This window comes from Entelurus aequoreus, linkage group LG11 (assembly GCF_033978785.1).
Source record: "Entelurus aequoreus isolate RoL-2023_Sb linkage group LG11, RoL_Eaeq_v1.1, whole genome shotgun sequence".
Taxonomy (NCBI): domain Eukaryota; kingdom Metazoa; phylum Chordata; class Actinopteri; order Syngnathiformes; family Syngnathidae; genus Entelurus; species Entelurus aequoreus.
The window spans coordinates 38,348,654-38,365,636 of record NC_084741.1 but is presented as its reverse complement, the minus strand read 5'-3'; the positions used below and the strand labels follow the sequence as shown (position 1 = coordinate 38,365,636).

The 16,983-nt window shown below is 37.9% G+C and overlaps 1 protein-coding gene across 2 annotated transcripts in view; it reads left to right on the top strand.

Annotated features, from left to right (window-relative positions):
* smg9 (SMG9 nonsense mediated mRNA decay factor) overlaps positions 1 to 16,983 on the top strand; it is a 31,146-nt gene that overhangs the window by 5,520 nt on the left and 8,643 nt on the right. For both annotated transcript variants that reach the window (XM_062063199.1, XM_062063200.1), the window contains exons 2-5: positions 342 to 416; positions 3,261 to 3,495; positions 3,595 to 3,692; positions 7,954 to 8,066. In XM_062063199.1, coding sequence (XP_061919183.1) covers positions 342 to 416; positions 3,261 to 3,495; positions 3,595 to 3,692; positions 7,954 to 8,066 — 521 coding nt within the window. The remainder of the gene's footprint in view (positions 1 to 341; positions 417 to 3,260; positions 3,496 to 3,594; positions 3,693 to 7,953; positions 8,067 to 16,983) is intronic.

Genomic DNA, 16,983 nt, shown 5'->3' with positions numbered 1-16,983 from the left:
CTGTTGTTCTCAAACTCTTCCATTTTCTTATAATAAAGCCGACAGTTGACTTTTGAATATTTAGGAGCGAGGACATTTCACAACTGGATTTGTTGCACACGTGGCATCCTATGACAGTTCCACGCTGGAAATCACTGAGCCCCTGAGAGCGGCCCATTCTTTCACAAATGTTTGTAGAAACAATCTCCATGTCTAAGTGCTTGATTTTATACACTTGTGGCCGGGCCAAGTGATTAGGACACCTGATTCTGATCATTTGGATGGGTGGCCAAATACTTTTGGCAATATAGTGTACGTTGCATTCAGTTTACTGTTGCATGAACTATGTGATTTGTTTTTAGGACGGCAGTGAGGACACACTCGGCCTTCTCATTCAAAAGACCCCCATCATTCTGGTGAAGCCCCCAGGAGAGAGGGTAATACATGCACAGTACACAGTAAAAAAAATGACTACCGTATTTCCTTGAATTAGCGCCGGGGCGGTAATTAATTTAAAACCTCTTCTCACTCCGGCGCTTACCAAAGGCAAGGGGTAAATATAAGCATGCGCTAATTATTTTAAAACCTCTTCTCACTCCGGCGCTTACCAAAGGCATGCGGTAAATTTAGGCCTGCGCTTATGAATTTGAGTGTGAGGTAAGGATACCATCATGAAAAGCACATTTAATAAAAAAAACGTTATTATGGTCTTACCTTTACTTATAAATGAAGTCCATGCGCAGCTCCTTCTGAACAAAAGCATCAATAACTTGTTAATAGAAGTCTTACTTATCTTTCTTCAGTTTTAAAAGTCTCTCTGTCCAGATGGAGATCTTCCTTTAATTATTACCTCCTGCTTCGATTGAAAGTCCAGTTTAGAAAACTGTTTTATTATAGATATGTAATCCTCCATGTTAAAAGTGCAAGCGAGAGGAAAAAATAAACTTTCGCTGTTAACTGTTGCTGCTTGTTGTCACTTCTTCTGCAGCCGAGTAGTCGCAAGAAGGATCACTAGCGCCCTCTACCACCAGGAGGCGGGAGTCATTTAATGACTCATATTTGACACACGCTGTTAATAAAACATAGCTTCTTACTGTTCTTTTTAGCATATTCAATAGCTTGGACCTTAAATCCTACTGAATAGCTCTTTATCTTCTTCCCTTTATGCGATTTTAAATGATTGAAGTCAGCCTCCTCCATTTTGAAAATGATGACAGGTGAAGTGTCACTCGTGACGTGACGAGTTTGACCGGCGGAAATTCTAGGCATATACTAATTATTTTGCGAAACGAGTTTGACCCGGCGGTAATTCTAGGCAGGCGCATACAATATACCCGGCGGCAATTCAAGGAAATACGGTATACATTAAGCTATATGCTGAAAACTATTGTTCTGTAAAAAGAACTGTGGTTGACCACAAAATAGGCAAACATGATCATAATCTATTTTCAATACTACTTGTCCTCAATAGTGTACTGGGTGAGCTGGAGTCTATACCAGCTGAAAGCTCCAACCTCAGAAATAATCCAAAACCAAACACATTCTGAAGGGGTCCTGTTATGCAAAACCAACCTTTCTTACCTTTTGTTACCTGTTTTGTGTATTTGGTATCCCCTTAAGTCCCGAAAATTTGAAATCAAACAATGAAGGCACTGTGGAGATATTTATAAAACAATCTTGCCTTCTTTAAAACATGCTCCAAATGAGCGGTTTGGAATTTGAAACTTTAGTGATGTAGTTTGCCTTAGTTACGTACATGTATGGTAGAGCTTTGCACGACTCCGCCATTTTTATTCAGTTTTAGTTCAATGTTGTAGTCAAGTCACTTATTTTTTGCTATCCTCTTGTTGTGGGGCAGACTGGCTTGACATGCACATGTATGCTCTGCTGTTGTCATTTCTAATAAAAAGTAGTGTATAGTTCTAACTTTAGAACTTAGTCAGTAGAATTGATATGGAAGCGCTAAAAATGTTGCCTATTCTGAAGAGAAAGTCAAAAAGCGACTTGATGGTGATCTGTAAAACAAGATCTACGAACAATTTTGACCAAAGAAACACTATTACCGTACATGTTGTGTGGACCACATGAAAATGTTGCAAAACTGCATGAGCAAGATGCTGCAACCAAAGACATGCTCATAAGAACATAGCTGACTTGTATAGCTGCAGCGATTATTTTAGTATCTATCCATAGTATGGGTTATTTTGTTCGATTGATGGAAAACACACTTTATAGCCCTAATGTGTATTCTAAGGAAAATTATTTAATTAAATTAAGATTATTTCGTTTGCCATAATCTTTTTTTTTTCTACTTTCACACATGTGAAATTGCACTTTTCACATGTGTGCTCTAATAAAAATAATACACACACCAAGAGGTGGGGGAAATAACCAATTTTTTGATGCATCGCAATTCTGACATGGCTGATTGTAAAATTGATTAGTAAACATCAATAATCGAAAAATTTTTTATTGTTTTATTTACAGTGAGCCACCTCACCAAGAGATCCGACTAGCTCCTTCCTCATTTTAGGGAACTTTTATGTTCTAGTTTTGCACACATTTTCATTAATTTAACAAATGTAATGGGAATTAACTGTTTCTTATTACAAATGCACTTGTTTTTAAAAGTTGCAACTGATGAATGCTAATTTAGTGAAATGAAAAGAAATGTAAAATTGCAATAATATACATAAATTAAAGATGCATCAATAATCGTAATCGAATTTTGAGGTGCCCAAAAATTCACACCTCTTCTCCAGCAGCAGCCGTGCAGAAACAATGTTTGTGTATTTAAAGTTCCAGGCGCTTCATGCGGTCCGGATAATTTACATTTTATAAATTACACTCATTAAACGATTAATCAAAACAAAAGAGTGTAATTCCAAACTTTTTACTAATCCAATAATGCATTTTATTGATTAATTGTTGCAACCCTACACTGTTGTATCTGTTCTGTAGTGTTTTAGACCATTTCTGGATTTTTTGAGTGTTTGATGTTCCTGCCACTGTACAAGACATATAGAAAACCATTCACACTCACGTTCACACATGTAGATGATTTTCAGTCTCCAATTAGCTTAATGTATGTTTTTGGGATGTGGGATGCAGCTGCAAAAAAACCCGCACATGCACAGAGTTGCACACATTTAAACTCCACACAGAGATGTTCCAACTGAGAGACTGATGTGCTTGTAGGCCACTGTGCGGCAGACATGATCATTGTGACATTATATTTCATGCTCATTGTCTCATCTCTTTGTTGTTATGGCATTTGGAAGGCTAAGCCATCACAGAGTACGCCGGGCAGTGGAGCTCCAGTTCTTGAGAAGCCAATCATGTTGATGAAAGCTCGCGATGACGGAGTGAAACCGGTGACTCCACCAGAGGCGACACCTCAGCCTTCAGGAACTGGGCCCTCCAAAGTGGAGAGGGAAGGCCAACGACCCACCCAGCCCGTTTACCAGATCCAAAACCGAGGAATGAATGCTTCTGCATCGAGCAGCGCTGTGGATCGTGAGTCATCATTGATTTCACACAAATAATCCCAGTTATAATCTAGCCTTCCCGGCCGGGTGTGCAACACTGGAAATTAATTTCTTGCCTTAATTTCAGCACTGGTTGGTCAGTCTAAACTCCTCCCACCAGAGAAGATGAAGCACAGCATCAAGCTAGTGGATGAACAAATGAACTGGTGTGACAGCGCCATGGAGGTGAGTCCAGCAGTCGTTATACTATTTAGTCGGGATGTTCCAATCAGGGTTTTTTGCGGCCGATTCCGATTATTCATAAGTGAGATCGGTCGATACCAATTAAAGGTCTCCCCTACATATAAACGATCATGGCGCAACACCACGGCAAAATTAATACCGCTATATATATTGTAAGAATGGATATACCGTATTTAGTCTATTATTTACGTACTGTTGGCCATAATACGTTTGAAAAACATCTCAAATATCATAAAACGTTCCTCATTGCTTTATTTAGAAGCGCGTCAGTACAAGCAAGGATTTTTTTTTAAATATACATAAAACATTTGTTTGGCCTATTTAAAGAAAATATTTGCATTATTGCAAATCAAAATTATTATGTCATATTGACCACACCTCTACCGCCATGTATATAGTGTGTCAATCTAGGGGAAACCCTGCAAAACTAATTACATGTATCAACTGAACATGTTTTAATATATTCATGGTGAGTGCTATTGACAGTTTTGCAATAGTTAAAACTAGTTCCTTATATGTCTTTTATTACATACAATTGTTTGAGCAAAAAAGAAGTCAATAGTTCACAATAACTAAACTAAAGCAAAAACTACTATCTACTACTCTTTTAAACCCTTTGGGTTTTGCCCTAAAAAGTCCTCCTTTGTTGGTGGAATTGTTCCCCCCCGTGTTTGTAATTATTAACAAAAAAAATAAAAGAATGACCCATCCATCCATCCCTCCATCCATCAAATTTCCACCGTTTGTCCCTTTCTGGGTCGCAGGGGGTGCTGGAGCCTATCCCAGCTCCACTTGGGCGGAAGGCGGGGTACACCGTGGACAAATCACCACCTCATCACCTAAACACTCTAGTATTGATCATATACTGTTATCTTTCGTTTCACCACCGCCAACAGTTGGTGTTATATTATCCTCTCTCAAGACTCTTATTAATCTACTTGTTAATTTCCTGTTAATAACTGCTTACTTTCTGCTGTAATGTGGTTCCATCTACACTTTTTAAGCTTTAATAAACACCTTGGTGTTGTTTAAAGCTAGATTAGCAGGTAGTTTAGCTCTTATCATGTCTTCTCTTGGCTTGCTCTCAGCGTGTAACATGTTTAGCCTCATCCTCCAGTGATAATGTCACTTGATAATGTTACTTAAAGGGGAACTGCACTTTTTTTTGGAATGTTGCTTATTATTTAAAATCCTTATGTAAGACAAGAACACTCCTTTTTTAATGCATTCTAAACCGTAAATAAAAGTCAGCTAACAATGGAGTGAATGGAAGTCGCTCAAAAAAGCCTCCGGACACCACTATCAACGTTTTATATACACTGTATATAAATCTGGTATCAGGCAGATTTATAATAACATGTAATATTTACATATTTTGCTCATTTTAGGCACATGGCGATGCATTAATTTAAGACGTATCACAATGTTCACTTTTCCCTTCAACAACAATCAATCAATCAATCAATCAATGTTTATTTATATAGCCCTAAATCACAAGTGTCTCAAAGGGCTGTACAAGCCACAACGACATCCTCGGTGTCGAGTGGGTCTGACATAACATTGTGAAAGTCCAACACATCAGCGAAAGTCCAGTCCATGGTGGGGCCAGCGGGAACCATCCCGAGCGTAGACGGGTCAGCAGCGTAGAGATGTCCCCATCCGATGGACAGGCTAGCGGTCCACCCCGGAGCAGAGTAGAAAAGAAAAGAAAAGAAACGGCAGATCAACTGGTCTAAAAAGGGAGTCTATTTAAAGGCTAGAGTATACAAATGAGTTTTAAGATGAGACTTAAATGCTTCTACTGAGGTAGCATCTCTAACTTTTACCGGGAGGGCATTCCATAGTATTGGAGCCCGAATAGAAAACGCTCTATAGCCCGCAGACTTTTTTTGGGCTCTGGGAATCACTAATAAGCCGGAGTTCTTTGAACGCAGATTTCTTGCCGGGACATATGGTACAATACAATCGGCAAGATAGGCTGGAGCTTGACCGTGTAGTATTTTATACGTAAGTAGTAAAACCTTAAAGTCGCATCTTAAGTGCACAGGAAGCCAGTGCAGGTGAGCCAGTATAGGCGTAATATGATCAAACTTTCTTGTTTTTGTCAAAAGTCTAGCAGCCGCATTTTGTACCATCTGTAATCTTTTAATGCTAGACATACAAACCTACTACTTACAGCATAATTAGTAACAGACAACAAGGATTACTTTTGGACAAATTACGATGCAGAACCTTTTTTTTTTTTTTTTCCTAAATATAAGGAGGATGAGCAATAAGTTTTAGAAGCTGCGTGCGTCATGTAGCAGTATTGCTAAGTGCTCAACAAGATACACAAACTACATAGTAAAACAAACACATACTGTATAATGTCTGCTCTCACTGAAATGCCAACTGATAGGATGTTCATAATTTCCCGTTTAGATTAAGAATTAATCATAATCCACACTAAGGGTTAAAAAAAGTTCCGCAAACAAACATGTTATCGTGTTTTTCTCGTCATCTTGTGATGATTTATAATCTACCCTGACAGAGACAAGCATCAGAAAATGGATGGATGGATGGATGGATGAACTTTTATCAACTTAGAAGCAAAGCAGCACCAGCAGCTGGTCACCGGCTCAATATGTCAATATAGCAGCATAGGCTAGTTAGCGCTCAATCAATCAATGCACTTCTAAAAATAGATTGTATTTGTTGGCACTAACAATAACAACATCTCTAGTACTTAGTTAAAATTCAGGTTACGAGATGTAAATAAGGTATTGTTAGTGGTTTTTGGATGTGTATGTAGAGGGCTTTTAAGGGGGACTACACTATTTTTGGAATTTTGCCTATCGTTCACAATCATTATGAAAGACATAACGAGGGATAGATTTTTAAAAATGCATTCTAAATATTAAACAAACGTAAATAAAAATTGGCTTACAGCGGAACCAGTGGGAGCGCCACTATTTTGCCCACACAATCCAACCATTTAAAAAGAGCCAACAATACTCCATTTACATATCGTGACATGAGTATTAACCAAGTATTAGTGATATTGTTATTATAAGCGCTAACGCAGACAACTAATTATAGCGGCGTCGTCATCGCAAGCTAATGTGCCTACATAACATATATATATATATATACTTATATTATGTATATAAAACTTTAATGGAGGTGTTTGGATGTTTTTTTGTAGGTGGAATTGCGCAGCTCCCATAGGCTCCATTGTAAGTGGACTTGATCGCATTTATTTAATATTTTACAATGCAAAAAAAACATTCGTTCTCATGTCTTTCATAATGATTGTGAACGATAGGCAAAATTCCAAAAAAAGTGCAGTTCCCCTTTGCTTACCTGTATGAAATGCAGTTTATTTGCATTAATGGAGTTGATAATTATATGGTTAGGGGAGAAGCTTCACATTTTTTTAATGGAGTTACAAAATGAGCTTGCTAGCTTGTTAGCCAGAGGACTAAGAATATAATGTCAGCCAGAGAGGAACGGCATTTCTGATTTGCATTAAAAGACATTACCGTATTTTTAGGACTATAAGTCGCAGTTTTTTTCATAGTTTGGCCGGGGGTGCGACTTACACTCAGGAGCGACTTATGTGTGAAATTATTAACACATTACCGTAAAATATCAAATAATATTATTTAGCTCATTCACGTAAGAGACTAGACGCATAAGATTTCATGGGATTTAGCGATTAGGAGTGACAGATTGTTTGGTAAACGTATAGCATGTTCTATATGTTATAGTTATTTGAATGACTCTTACCATAATATGTTACATTAACATACCAGGCACGTTCTCAGTTGGTTATTTATGCGTCATATAACGTACACTTATTCAGCCTGTTGTTCACTATTCTTTATTTATTTTAAATTGCCTTTCAAATGTCGATTCTTTGTGTTGGTTTTTATCAACTAAATTTCCCCAAAAAATGTGACTTATACTCCAGTGCGATGTATATATATGTTTTTTTCCTTCTTTATTATGCATTTTCGGCCGGTGCGACTTATACTCTGGAGCGACTTGTACTCCGGAGCCATTTATACTGCGGGGAAACTTATACTCCGAAAAATACAGTAATTTGAAATGGCGATCACATACTTTTCCACAAAAATCAGCTCTTACTGATCGGTGGCTGATCGATTGGCACAACCATATACTTGAATATTTCATTTTTGACTTACACAACCAATATTTTACTGTTTTTTTTTGTGTGTTTTTTTTTGTTTTGTTTTTGCAGTACCTGCGGGACCAAACAGATATGCTTGTGGTGGGGGTCATTGGTCTGCAGGGAAGTGGGAAATCAACTGTCATGTCACTGCTATCAGCCAACACCCCAGAAGAAGACCAAAGGTAAATATGATCTATGACTTACAGTACAACACATATATATTATAAAGCAAATATATGGTAGCACTATACAGCAACGCCGACTTCTGCCAAGGTTGACAAAAAGTAAAGAAAAAATCATGGACTGTCTATGGGTTAGCCTGACAACAGTGTACCAGGTGTGTGCTCTGACTAGAAAGCGATAATGCATACATTTGACTACATTTCTTTAACTAAGTGGAAAAAGAATAATACATTAATTGAGTACCGTAAATGTTTTCGATGTCAATCTCTTGAGCTGAGTAGTACCCAGAATAGTTGTACCATTGTATGGTCGATCATGTGGTCTTTTTAGACAGTGATAGTTACCGGTAAGACTTAACCAACAGAATCTTTGGTGGTTTCTTTTCGACATGATTAATAAACAATCAATTCCTAAAATGATATTTATGTGCAAGTATGCTTGTTATTAGGCTACTTACTAGTAGGGCTGGACAAGCAATACAATTTTGATTTCGATTTCAATAATGGCTTTTCATGATCATGAAAATATAATAATCGAAGAAAAAAAAACTATCAATGTACATGCAAATTCCGGAACTTGTAACGGTAAAACGGATGAGGAGCGAATGAATGAAAACAGAGCACGTGTTCTAGAAGTTTGGGATCTCACCATGGTTGCTACTTTTTATTTGAGAGTGTAGTATGCCTTATCAATAATCACTAAACTCAACAAAAAAGTAAGGCATAGGATTTTCTGTGAGACACTTGTGATTTAGGGCTATATAAATAAACATTCATTGATTGATTGATTTTCGCGTTCACTAACTGCGGACAGAGTCAATTAGCCAATAAATTGGAATCCGCTGTTAAACGCAGAATATCGGGTAAATTGACATAAATGTGAGTGAAATACTGTCATTGTGAGGAGAAGGAATATTTGTTTGGGAAAATAACGTGTCCAATACCACTCATTCATCCGCAACACACTCAAACGCCCCGTCCTGAACTAAACAATGTGGAGACGGCCACTTGAAACAGCGACTATACTACTAAGCTAATGCTAGCAAGAACAATGCACACACCCACAACCCATCTTATCTGCTTGTGCTGTTGTGAACGACATTATCGATGTATCAACAATGTACAAATAGCAGTCACAACTTCAGAGGCGCTCTCTCTTTTTTTAGAGCCTTAAATAGTCTCTTTAATCGTCAAAGCTGCAAACAGCAAAGCACACTTTCTCCCCTCACAGTAATAGCGTGAAGTCTGACTGCGCTAACAAAATAAAGATTTCAAAAAATACCTTACACAAGCATAAAGTATTTAAAGGGGAACTGCACTTTTTTTTAGATTTTTTTCCATCGTTCACAATCATTATGACGACAGATGTATGTTTTTAATACATTCTAAATAGTAAATAAATGTGATCAAAAGTCTGCTTAAAATGAAGCCTATTGAAGCTGCTCTATTCTGCCTATAAAGCCCTCAAAAAACATCCAAACACCTCCATTAAGGTTTTATATACATGATGTAAGTATATATATAATGTAGTAACAGGCACATTTATAATAACATATAATAATATTTGCCTATTTTGATTTATTTAAGCATCATGGCACATTAGTTTTATAAACACATCACAGCGTTCTCTTTTTTATTTTAAACATTCCTGATTATTACTCCCTGCAGACTTTGAGAGCCAATAAACCTAATACAACTTCACCTACTGTACAAGGTCTCCTGTCATTAGGATGCCGACTGCTCGGATGTTCATACACTGAACAAAAATATAAACGCAACACTTTTGTTTTTGCTCCCATTTTTCAGGAGTTCAACTCAAATATTTAAAACTTTCACTAAATACACAAAAGACCAATTTCTCTCAAATATTGTTCACAAATCTGTCTAAATCTGTGTTAGTGAGCAATTCTTATTTGCCAAGATAATCCATCCCACCTCACAGGTGTGGCATATCAAGATGCTGATTTAGCAGCATTAATATTGAACAGGTGTGCCTGAGGCTGCCCAAAATAAAAGGCCACTCTGAAATGTGCAGTTTTATCACACAGCACAATGCCACAGATTTTGAGGGAGCATGCAGTTGGCATGCTCACTGCAGAAATGTCCACCAGAGCTGTTGCCCGTGAATTGAATGCTTATTTTTCTACCATAAGCCGTCTCCAAAGGCGTTTCAGAGAATTTGGCAGTACATCCAACCGGCCTCATAACCACAGACCACGTGTAACCACACCAGCCCAGGACCTCCACATCCAGCAACTGAGAAACCGTCTCAGGGAGCTCATCGGGGTCTCGACCTGACTGCAATTCGTTGTCGTAATTGACTTGAGTGGGCAAATGCTCTCATTTGATGATGTCTGGTATGTTGGAGAAATGTTCTCTTCACTGATAATCCAGGTTTTCATTGTTCAGGGCAGATGGCAGACAGTGTAGTGTGTATGGCGTAGTGTGGGAGAACGGTTTGCTGATGTTAACGTTGTGAATTGAGTGGCCCATGGTGGGGGTGGGGTTATGGTATGTGCAGACATAAGTTATGGACAACGAACTCAAGTGCATTTTATTGATGGCATTTTGAATGCACAGAGATACCGTGATGAGATCCTGAGGCCCATTGTTGTGCCATTCACCCCAGACCATCACCTCTTGTTGCAGCATGACCATGCACGGCACCATGTTGCAAGGATCTGTACACAATTCCTGGAAGCTGAAAACATCCCAGTTCTTGCATGTCCAGCATACTCAACGAACATGTCACCCATTGACCATGTTTGGGATGCTATGGATCAGACAGCATGTTCCAGTTCCTGCCAATATCCAGCTACTTCGCACGGCCATTGAAGAGGAGTGGACCTAACCTGACTCTCGCCAGATCCTTGTAGTTCGCTGAGCTCCACACAAGAATCTGGGAGTTCTCAATATGAGATGTATTTCAGAAGGCGGGGCCTTGTAAAAAAATAATTGTATGTAATTGGATAAACCACTTGTCCGTTATCTTGAATGACGTGCCACTTCCACCACTCACATCGAAATCAACCCATGACGCTGATGAGAGCGACGCTGGGAAATCCAAACCTGGTCGGAAGAAGAGCCAAAACATCCTTGCCACCAATAAATGCCTTCAAAACCGTTCTCTGTTCATCTTTTAAATAATTAATATTCGATAGATTTGACAAAACAGTTGCAATAGCAGAATCAATGTCAGCACACGACGCAGCGAGGGCTGCGTGCCGCCATTGTTGTTTGAATCAAACAGTCGCTTCGGTGCTACGTCACATCTATGAAATCCCGCTCGGCGATCCTGATTGGTTCATTATTTTTTGCTATCTGGAAGGAGTTTGCAACGCCTTCGAGCCCAGACCCTTGTGTGGAGCTCAGCGAACTACAAGGGTCTGGCGAGAGTCAGGTTAGAGGGGACCAACATTCAACCGGCCACAATCAACAATCTGATCAACTCTATGCAAAGGAGATGTGTTTCACTGCGTGAGGCAAATGGTGGTCACACCAGATACTGACTGCTTTTCTGACCACCCCAGACCCCCAATAAAGCAAAACTGCATATTTCAGAGTAGCCGTGTATTGTGGCAAGCCTAAGGCACAAATGTGCAGAAATCATGCTGTTAAATCAGCATCTTGATATGCCACACCTGTGAGGTGGGATGGATTACCTTGGCAAAGAAGAAATGCTCACTAACACAAATTTATACATATTTGTGAACAATATTTGGGAGGAATCATTTTGTGTATATAGTAAAAGTTTTAGATCTTTGAGTTCAACTCATGAAAAATGGGAGCAAAAACAAAAGTGTTCATATTTTTGTTCAGTATACATTTCCATTTAGATGAAGAATGACTCATAATCATCGCAAAATAAAATAAAAACGTCTTTTCGTGTCAATCTCGCTATTTCCGGGTCGAAATCCGCTGTCAGGGTGTACAAACTTGTAGGAATATGTCTGTATCCTTCTAATATCCAGGTAAGAGGCATGATTTATGATCTAGAACAGGGGTGTCAAACTCATATTAGCTCAGGGGCCACACGGAGGAAAATCTATTCCCGCCCGGGCAAAGATTGGTGCCATTAAACTTTAAGCGCTTCCTGTTTAGTGTTCTCATGTTAGCATTTCACCATTAAAAACGTGTTTCGCGTCTAATCAAACCGACGCATTGGTGACATCCGCTACTGCCACAAAACATTCATTTATCATCATTCAAATATTACAATTATAATATAAACAAAACAATTATCAGAATGACACCAAAGCCGTAATCAAGATAACAAATACAAATTTAACCAATGTGAACAAGGTAGATTTAAGCATGAAAAAATAGAACAAACAACAAATGTAGAAACACACATTTTCAGAAATTAAATAGTCATATTCACGTCAGTCTTTGCATTCTACTGTTATTGTATCAGTTGAGTGGATAATTTACAATGAAAGAAGGTACTGTGTGTCACTACTGCATCAGTCTGCTGACATCTGCTGCCAGCCACAACAGAAGCATCTGATTGCTTGCACCTGCGCTGATTGGAGTAGCAGCAGCCAATCCAGAGGGCGCTTCAAGTCAGCTGACACGTCATCTTTAAACTGTGTCATGTGTGACGTGGGTTACACTTGAATTGCTATTGTGACATCCACATTTTGAACAGCAGTTTACTTCGTAAAAAAAATTGCAGCTAATTTTTACACTTTGCAAACTCATCTTGCGGGCTGCTACAAACATGTTCGGCCCGTGGGCAGTACATGTACTGATCTAAAATAAAGTTTGACGAGCAAGGAAACGAAGAAGCAGCTCATCAGTCGATCATGTCAACATTGAAACACAAGCTAGTGATCACGGCGCCACTATATGTAGTTTTTCTGCGTTTGGGCTCAAAATAACAATATCACTAATACTTGGTCAATTATCAAGCCACTAAATGTAAATGCAGTATTGTTGGCGGTTTTTGGGTAGTTATATGGGCGGAATTGAGGACCTCCGATTGGCCTCTGCTCTAAGCGGACTTGTATTTACGTTTATTTACAAGTTAGAATGCATTTTTTTTTAAATTACATCCGTCATGTCTTTCATAATGATTGTGAACGACAGGCAAAATTCCCAAAAAAGTTCCCCTTTACAGCACTTCCTGATACATTTACAGATGTGTTATGCTTTGACCTAAATAACTGGTCAAAATTGTCCAAAGGTGTATTGCACCAAATGTGGGGATTTTTGCATTTAATTAACAAACATTTTGTTAAATTTTATTTGACTCAGAAAGAAAACATCCCATGGTGGTAAAATAAGTGTAAAAATTAAGAAAACAATTCCAACGGAAAAAATAAATGTTTTGTTTTTTTATATCTAAATGTATTATTACTATTATTATTTTACTTGTTGTGGTTTATTTGTTACTAATTGTATCTGGTTGTTTTTTTTTACTATATTTAAAGTTGAGTTTTGGTGGTACAACAAATACTTATATTTTCAAATGAATAAATAATTGTGTAATTAATAGTGATTACAATATCGATCAAAAATAATCGTGATTTTTGTTGTTGTTGTTGCTGTAGTCATCCAGCCCTACTTACTAGTTTATGGACTTTGAGGTAAGACGACAAGGACTGCACATTGTGGGGTATGAGATAATTATTCCATTGTGACTCAAATGGGCAAAATAGAATATCTATCATTATTTCTGTTCTATCCAGATTTGCAGCGACATCCAATGAGTTCTTAAGCACTGATATTTTTTTATATACAAAATATCTAATATTTTTTAACTACAATTTAATAAAAGGACAGATCATTTGATACTATAAAACCTATATAAATATATTTTCTAAGCTAAAACAATAATCGCTAATCAAAATAATAGTTCCTTTGCTTGATAGAGGTAATGGTGGGCCAATCTGAAGTAATTACAGTTCAAAGTTGTGAGAAAATAATGAACATACGTATATTTGTACTTTTATATTTGGAGAGAAGCAATGGAAGACCAGACTGTTAAGAGGATTCATATACAGCATGCTGTGTGTGCGCATTGTGATGATACACTTCATAAACACAGAGGGGCACTGGAGCTGCTCTTGCTGAGGGCCATTTACTATCTTTGTTTCTTTTTTTAAGTTTTTGGTTTTTGACAGTGCAAAAAAAACATTTGAAACCAGATCGTGTATTGGTGTGGGGGTTCTGTGAATGCGTACAAAAAGACTTGGTTGAACCAGACATTGTTTTCGGGTGAGAACGGTGGCTCAATGGTGTGGTGTGGGGTTTCACTTTCAGAAAATACCATTTAAAGAAGAAAACTACAAAAAAACAGCAAACAATGAGAAAGAAAATGTTAATACAACAATAATAATAATTATCGTATTAATAATAATAGTAGGCTTTGTGATGCAGACTGTTTATAGTTGAACTTTTTGGTTATGGTTTATTTCGAACATTCTGTTACAATACAATACATCACCTAATTCCAGTTTGTCATTACAGCATGTCAGAAAAATAGTCAGAAGAGGCAGAATTTATTTAATCTGACCCCTTTCTGCTTCATAGCAATTTATAACACTTTTTTTTCACTTACTATAGTAAAGCTGTAACACAAACAAATCAATCAATCAATCAATCAATGTTTATTGATATAGCCCTAAATCACAAGTGTCTCAAAGGGCTGCACAAGCCACAACGACATCCTCTGTACAGAGCCCACATAAGGGCAAGGAAAACTCACCCCAGTGGGACGTCGATGGCACATCCAAGTTGGATTAGCCTTTTTGGAAACCCTAAAAACATCCAAAATGCCCCCTGGATCCTTTCTATTGAATCATAAGTCAGTTCCCCAGTTGGTCCGGATACAAGCAGCTTGAACAGCTTATACAGAGCGATACATGCTTTCATGTTACTCTCAAAGTGTCCAATAAGACCAGAAAAAAAGAGTAGGAATTGTCGCTAACATTTTTTTAAAGCAGTGTTTGGAGAAATGTATGATTTTAATCACCTTTTGAGCAACCATAGCATTTATTTTTAAATCCTTGAATTTCGCAGCTGGCATTTATGTCAATGTGGTTGACAGTCTCAAAGGCCATTCATTTAATTCACACCACAAGGCAATTTTAAGTAAGTTTAACTTTTATTTGTTGTCTTACACCACTATTGGTAACATATGCTAGCCGTTGGTGTTGGGCGTATATTTTAGTTTAATTTTTGTTTTATTTTGGAGCCAGTGACATTCACAGACAGTTCCATTATAATGTGTTTATGAGGGAGGGCATGTTGCAGCAAATTTAATTGTGGCAGTCCAAATTATTTGTGGCATATGAATGTATGGGAAACAATGTAATTACACTCATTATTTAATGATAATATTAATGTGTTTGGTCACCTTTGACACAAATCTGAGATACTTAGGGCCTGATTTACTAAAGTCCTAATACCACATGCTAAACAGCATGTGCAATCTATAAAATTGTGTGTACTATTAGTGGGTGTCTTGTGTATGTTCTACTAACACTGCATGTACAATTCTAAAGTGGTGTAGACCGCCTTATTTAAATGATGATTTTGCGTGTACTATATGGGCGATCACCACTGAGACACTTTAATTTTATCATGCTCCTACCTGTGGCCTTTGCTATGTTTTTAAACATGCAGGAGACATATACAACTTTTTATGGGCATTTTAGACACAGTCCAAAGTGCATCTACAAGGGAACCCACTTTTTTCCTTTTCTTTTTCTGCGTTCAAGGTTGGCTCATGGGAGAGAGGCTGCACATACTTTGCTCAAGGCGTGAGAAGTTTTTTTCATATACCGTATTTTTTGGACTATAAGTCGCTCCGGAGTATACGTCGCACCGGCCGAAAATGCACAATAAAGAAGGAAAAAAACATATATACGTCGCACTGGAGTATAAGTCGCATTTTTTGGGGAAATTTATTTGATAAAATCCAACACAAAGAATAGACATTTGAAAGGCAATTTAAAATAAATAAAGAATAGTCAACAACAGGCTGAATAAGTGTACGTTATATGACGCACAAATAACCAACTGAGAACGTGCCTTGTATGTTAACGCAACACATCATGGCAAGAGTCATTCAAATAACTATAACATATAGAACATGCTATACGTTTACCAAACAATCTGTCACTCCCGATTGCTAAATCCGATGAAATCTTCCTCCCCGGTGTCGCCTCTGGTATGTCCTTTCTTTCTGCTGCTCGATTGCCTTTCTCTGCTGCATATTTCACTACGTCCAGCTTGTAATCTGCAGTATATGATTTCCTTTTCGGTGCCATTTTAGTTCAGCCCTTCTCAGTTTTTATAAGTTACCTCCAATGTTGATGTGATCCATTTTAAAAACTACGGCAGTAGCATATAGCAGTTAGCATCCCAGGACCCACAATGCACTTCTGCCATGACCCTCCCCCGCCAAATTCTTATTGGTTGACGTGTGAGTGACGATTGCTGACGTATGTGTGACGATTGCTGCCGTTTGTTTTGTCTCTTACGCGAATGAGATAAATAATATTTTTTGATATTTTATGGTAATGTGTTAATAATTTCACACATAAGTCGCTCCGGAGTATATGTCGCACCCAAGGCCAAACTATGAAAAAAAATGCGATTTATAATCCAAAAAATACGGTACTAGATATGTTCATATATATTATATATTAAAAAACGAACAGCAGTAAAAAAAAAAAGCCAGCAGACACAACCGCATTAATTAAATTCATTTTATGCAGCCCCTTAAGTCCCCCAGCATGCAGCTATAACATTATAAAAGGATGTTGCTGAATAGAAAATAGGTCTAAACTTTTTTATTTCTGACAGACCATGCAAATATGTTGACACACACATGCATGACGGAGGATTCTCTGTCAATCGTCTGTCGTTGCAGAGCGAGCACCGAGTGTGTCAGTTTGCTTGTACTTTT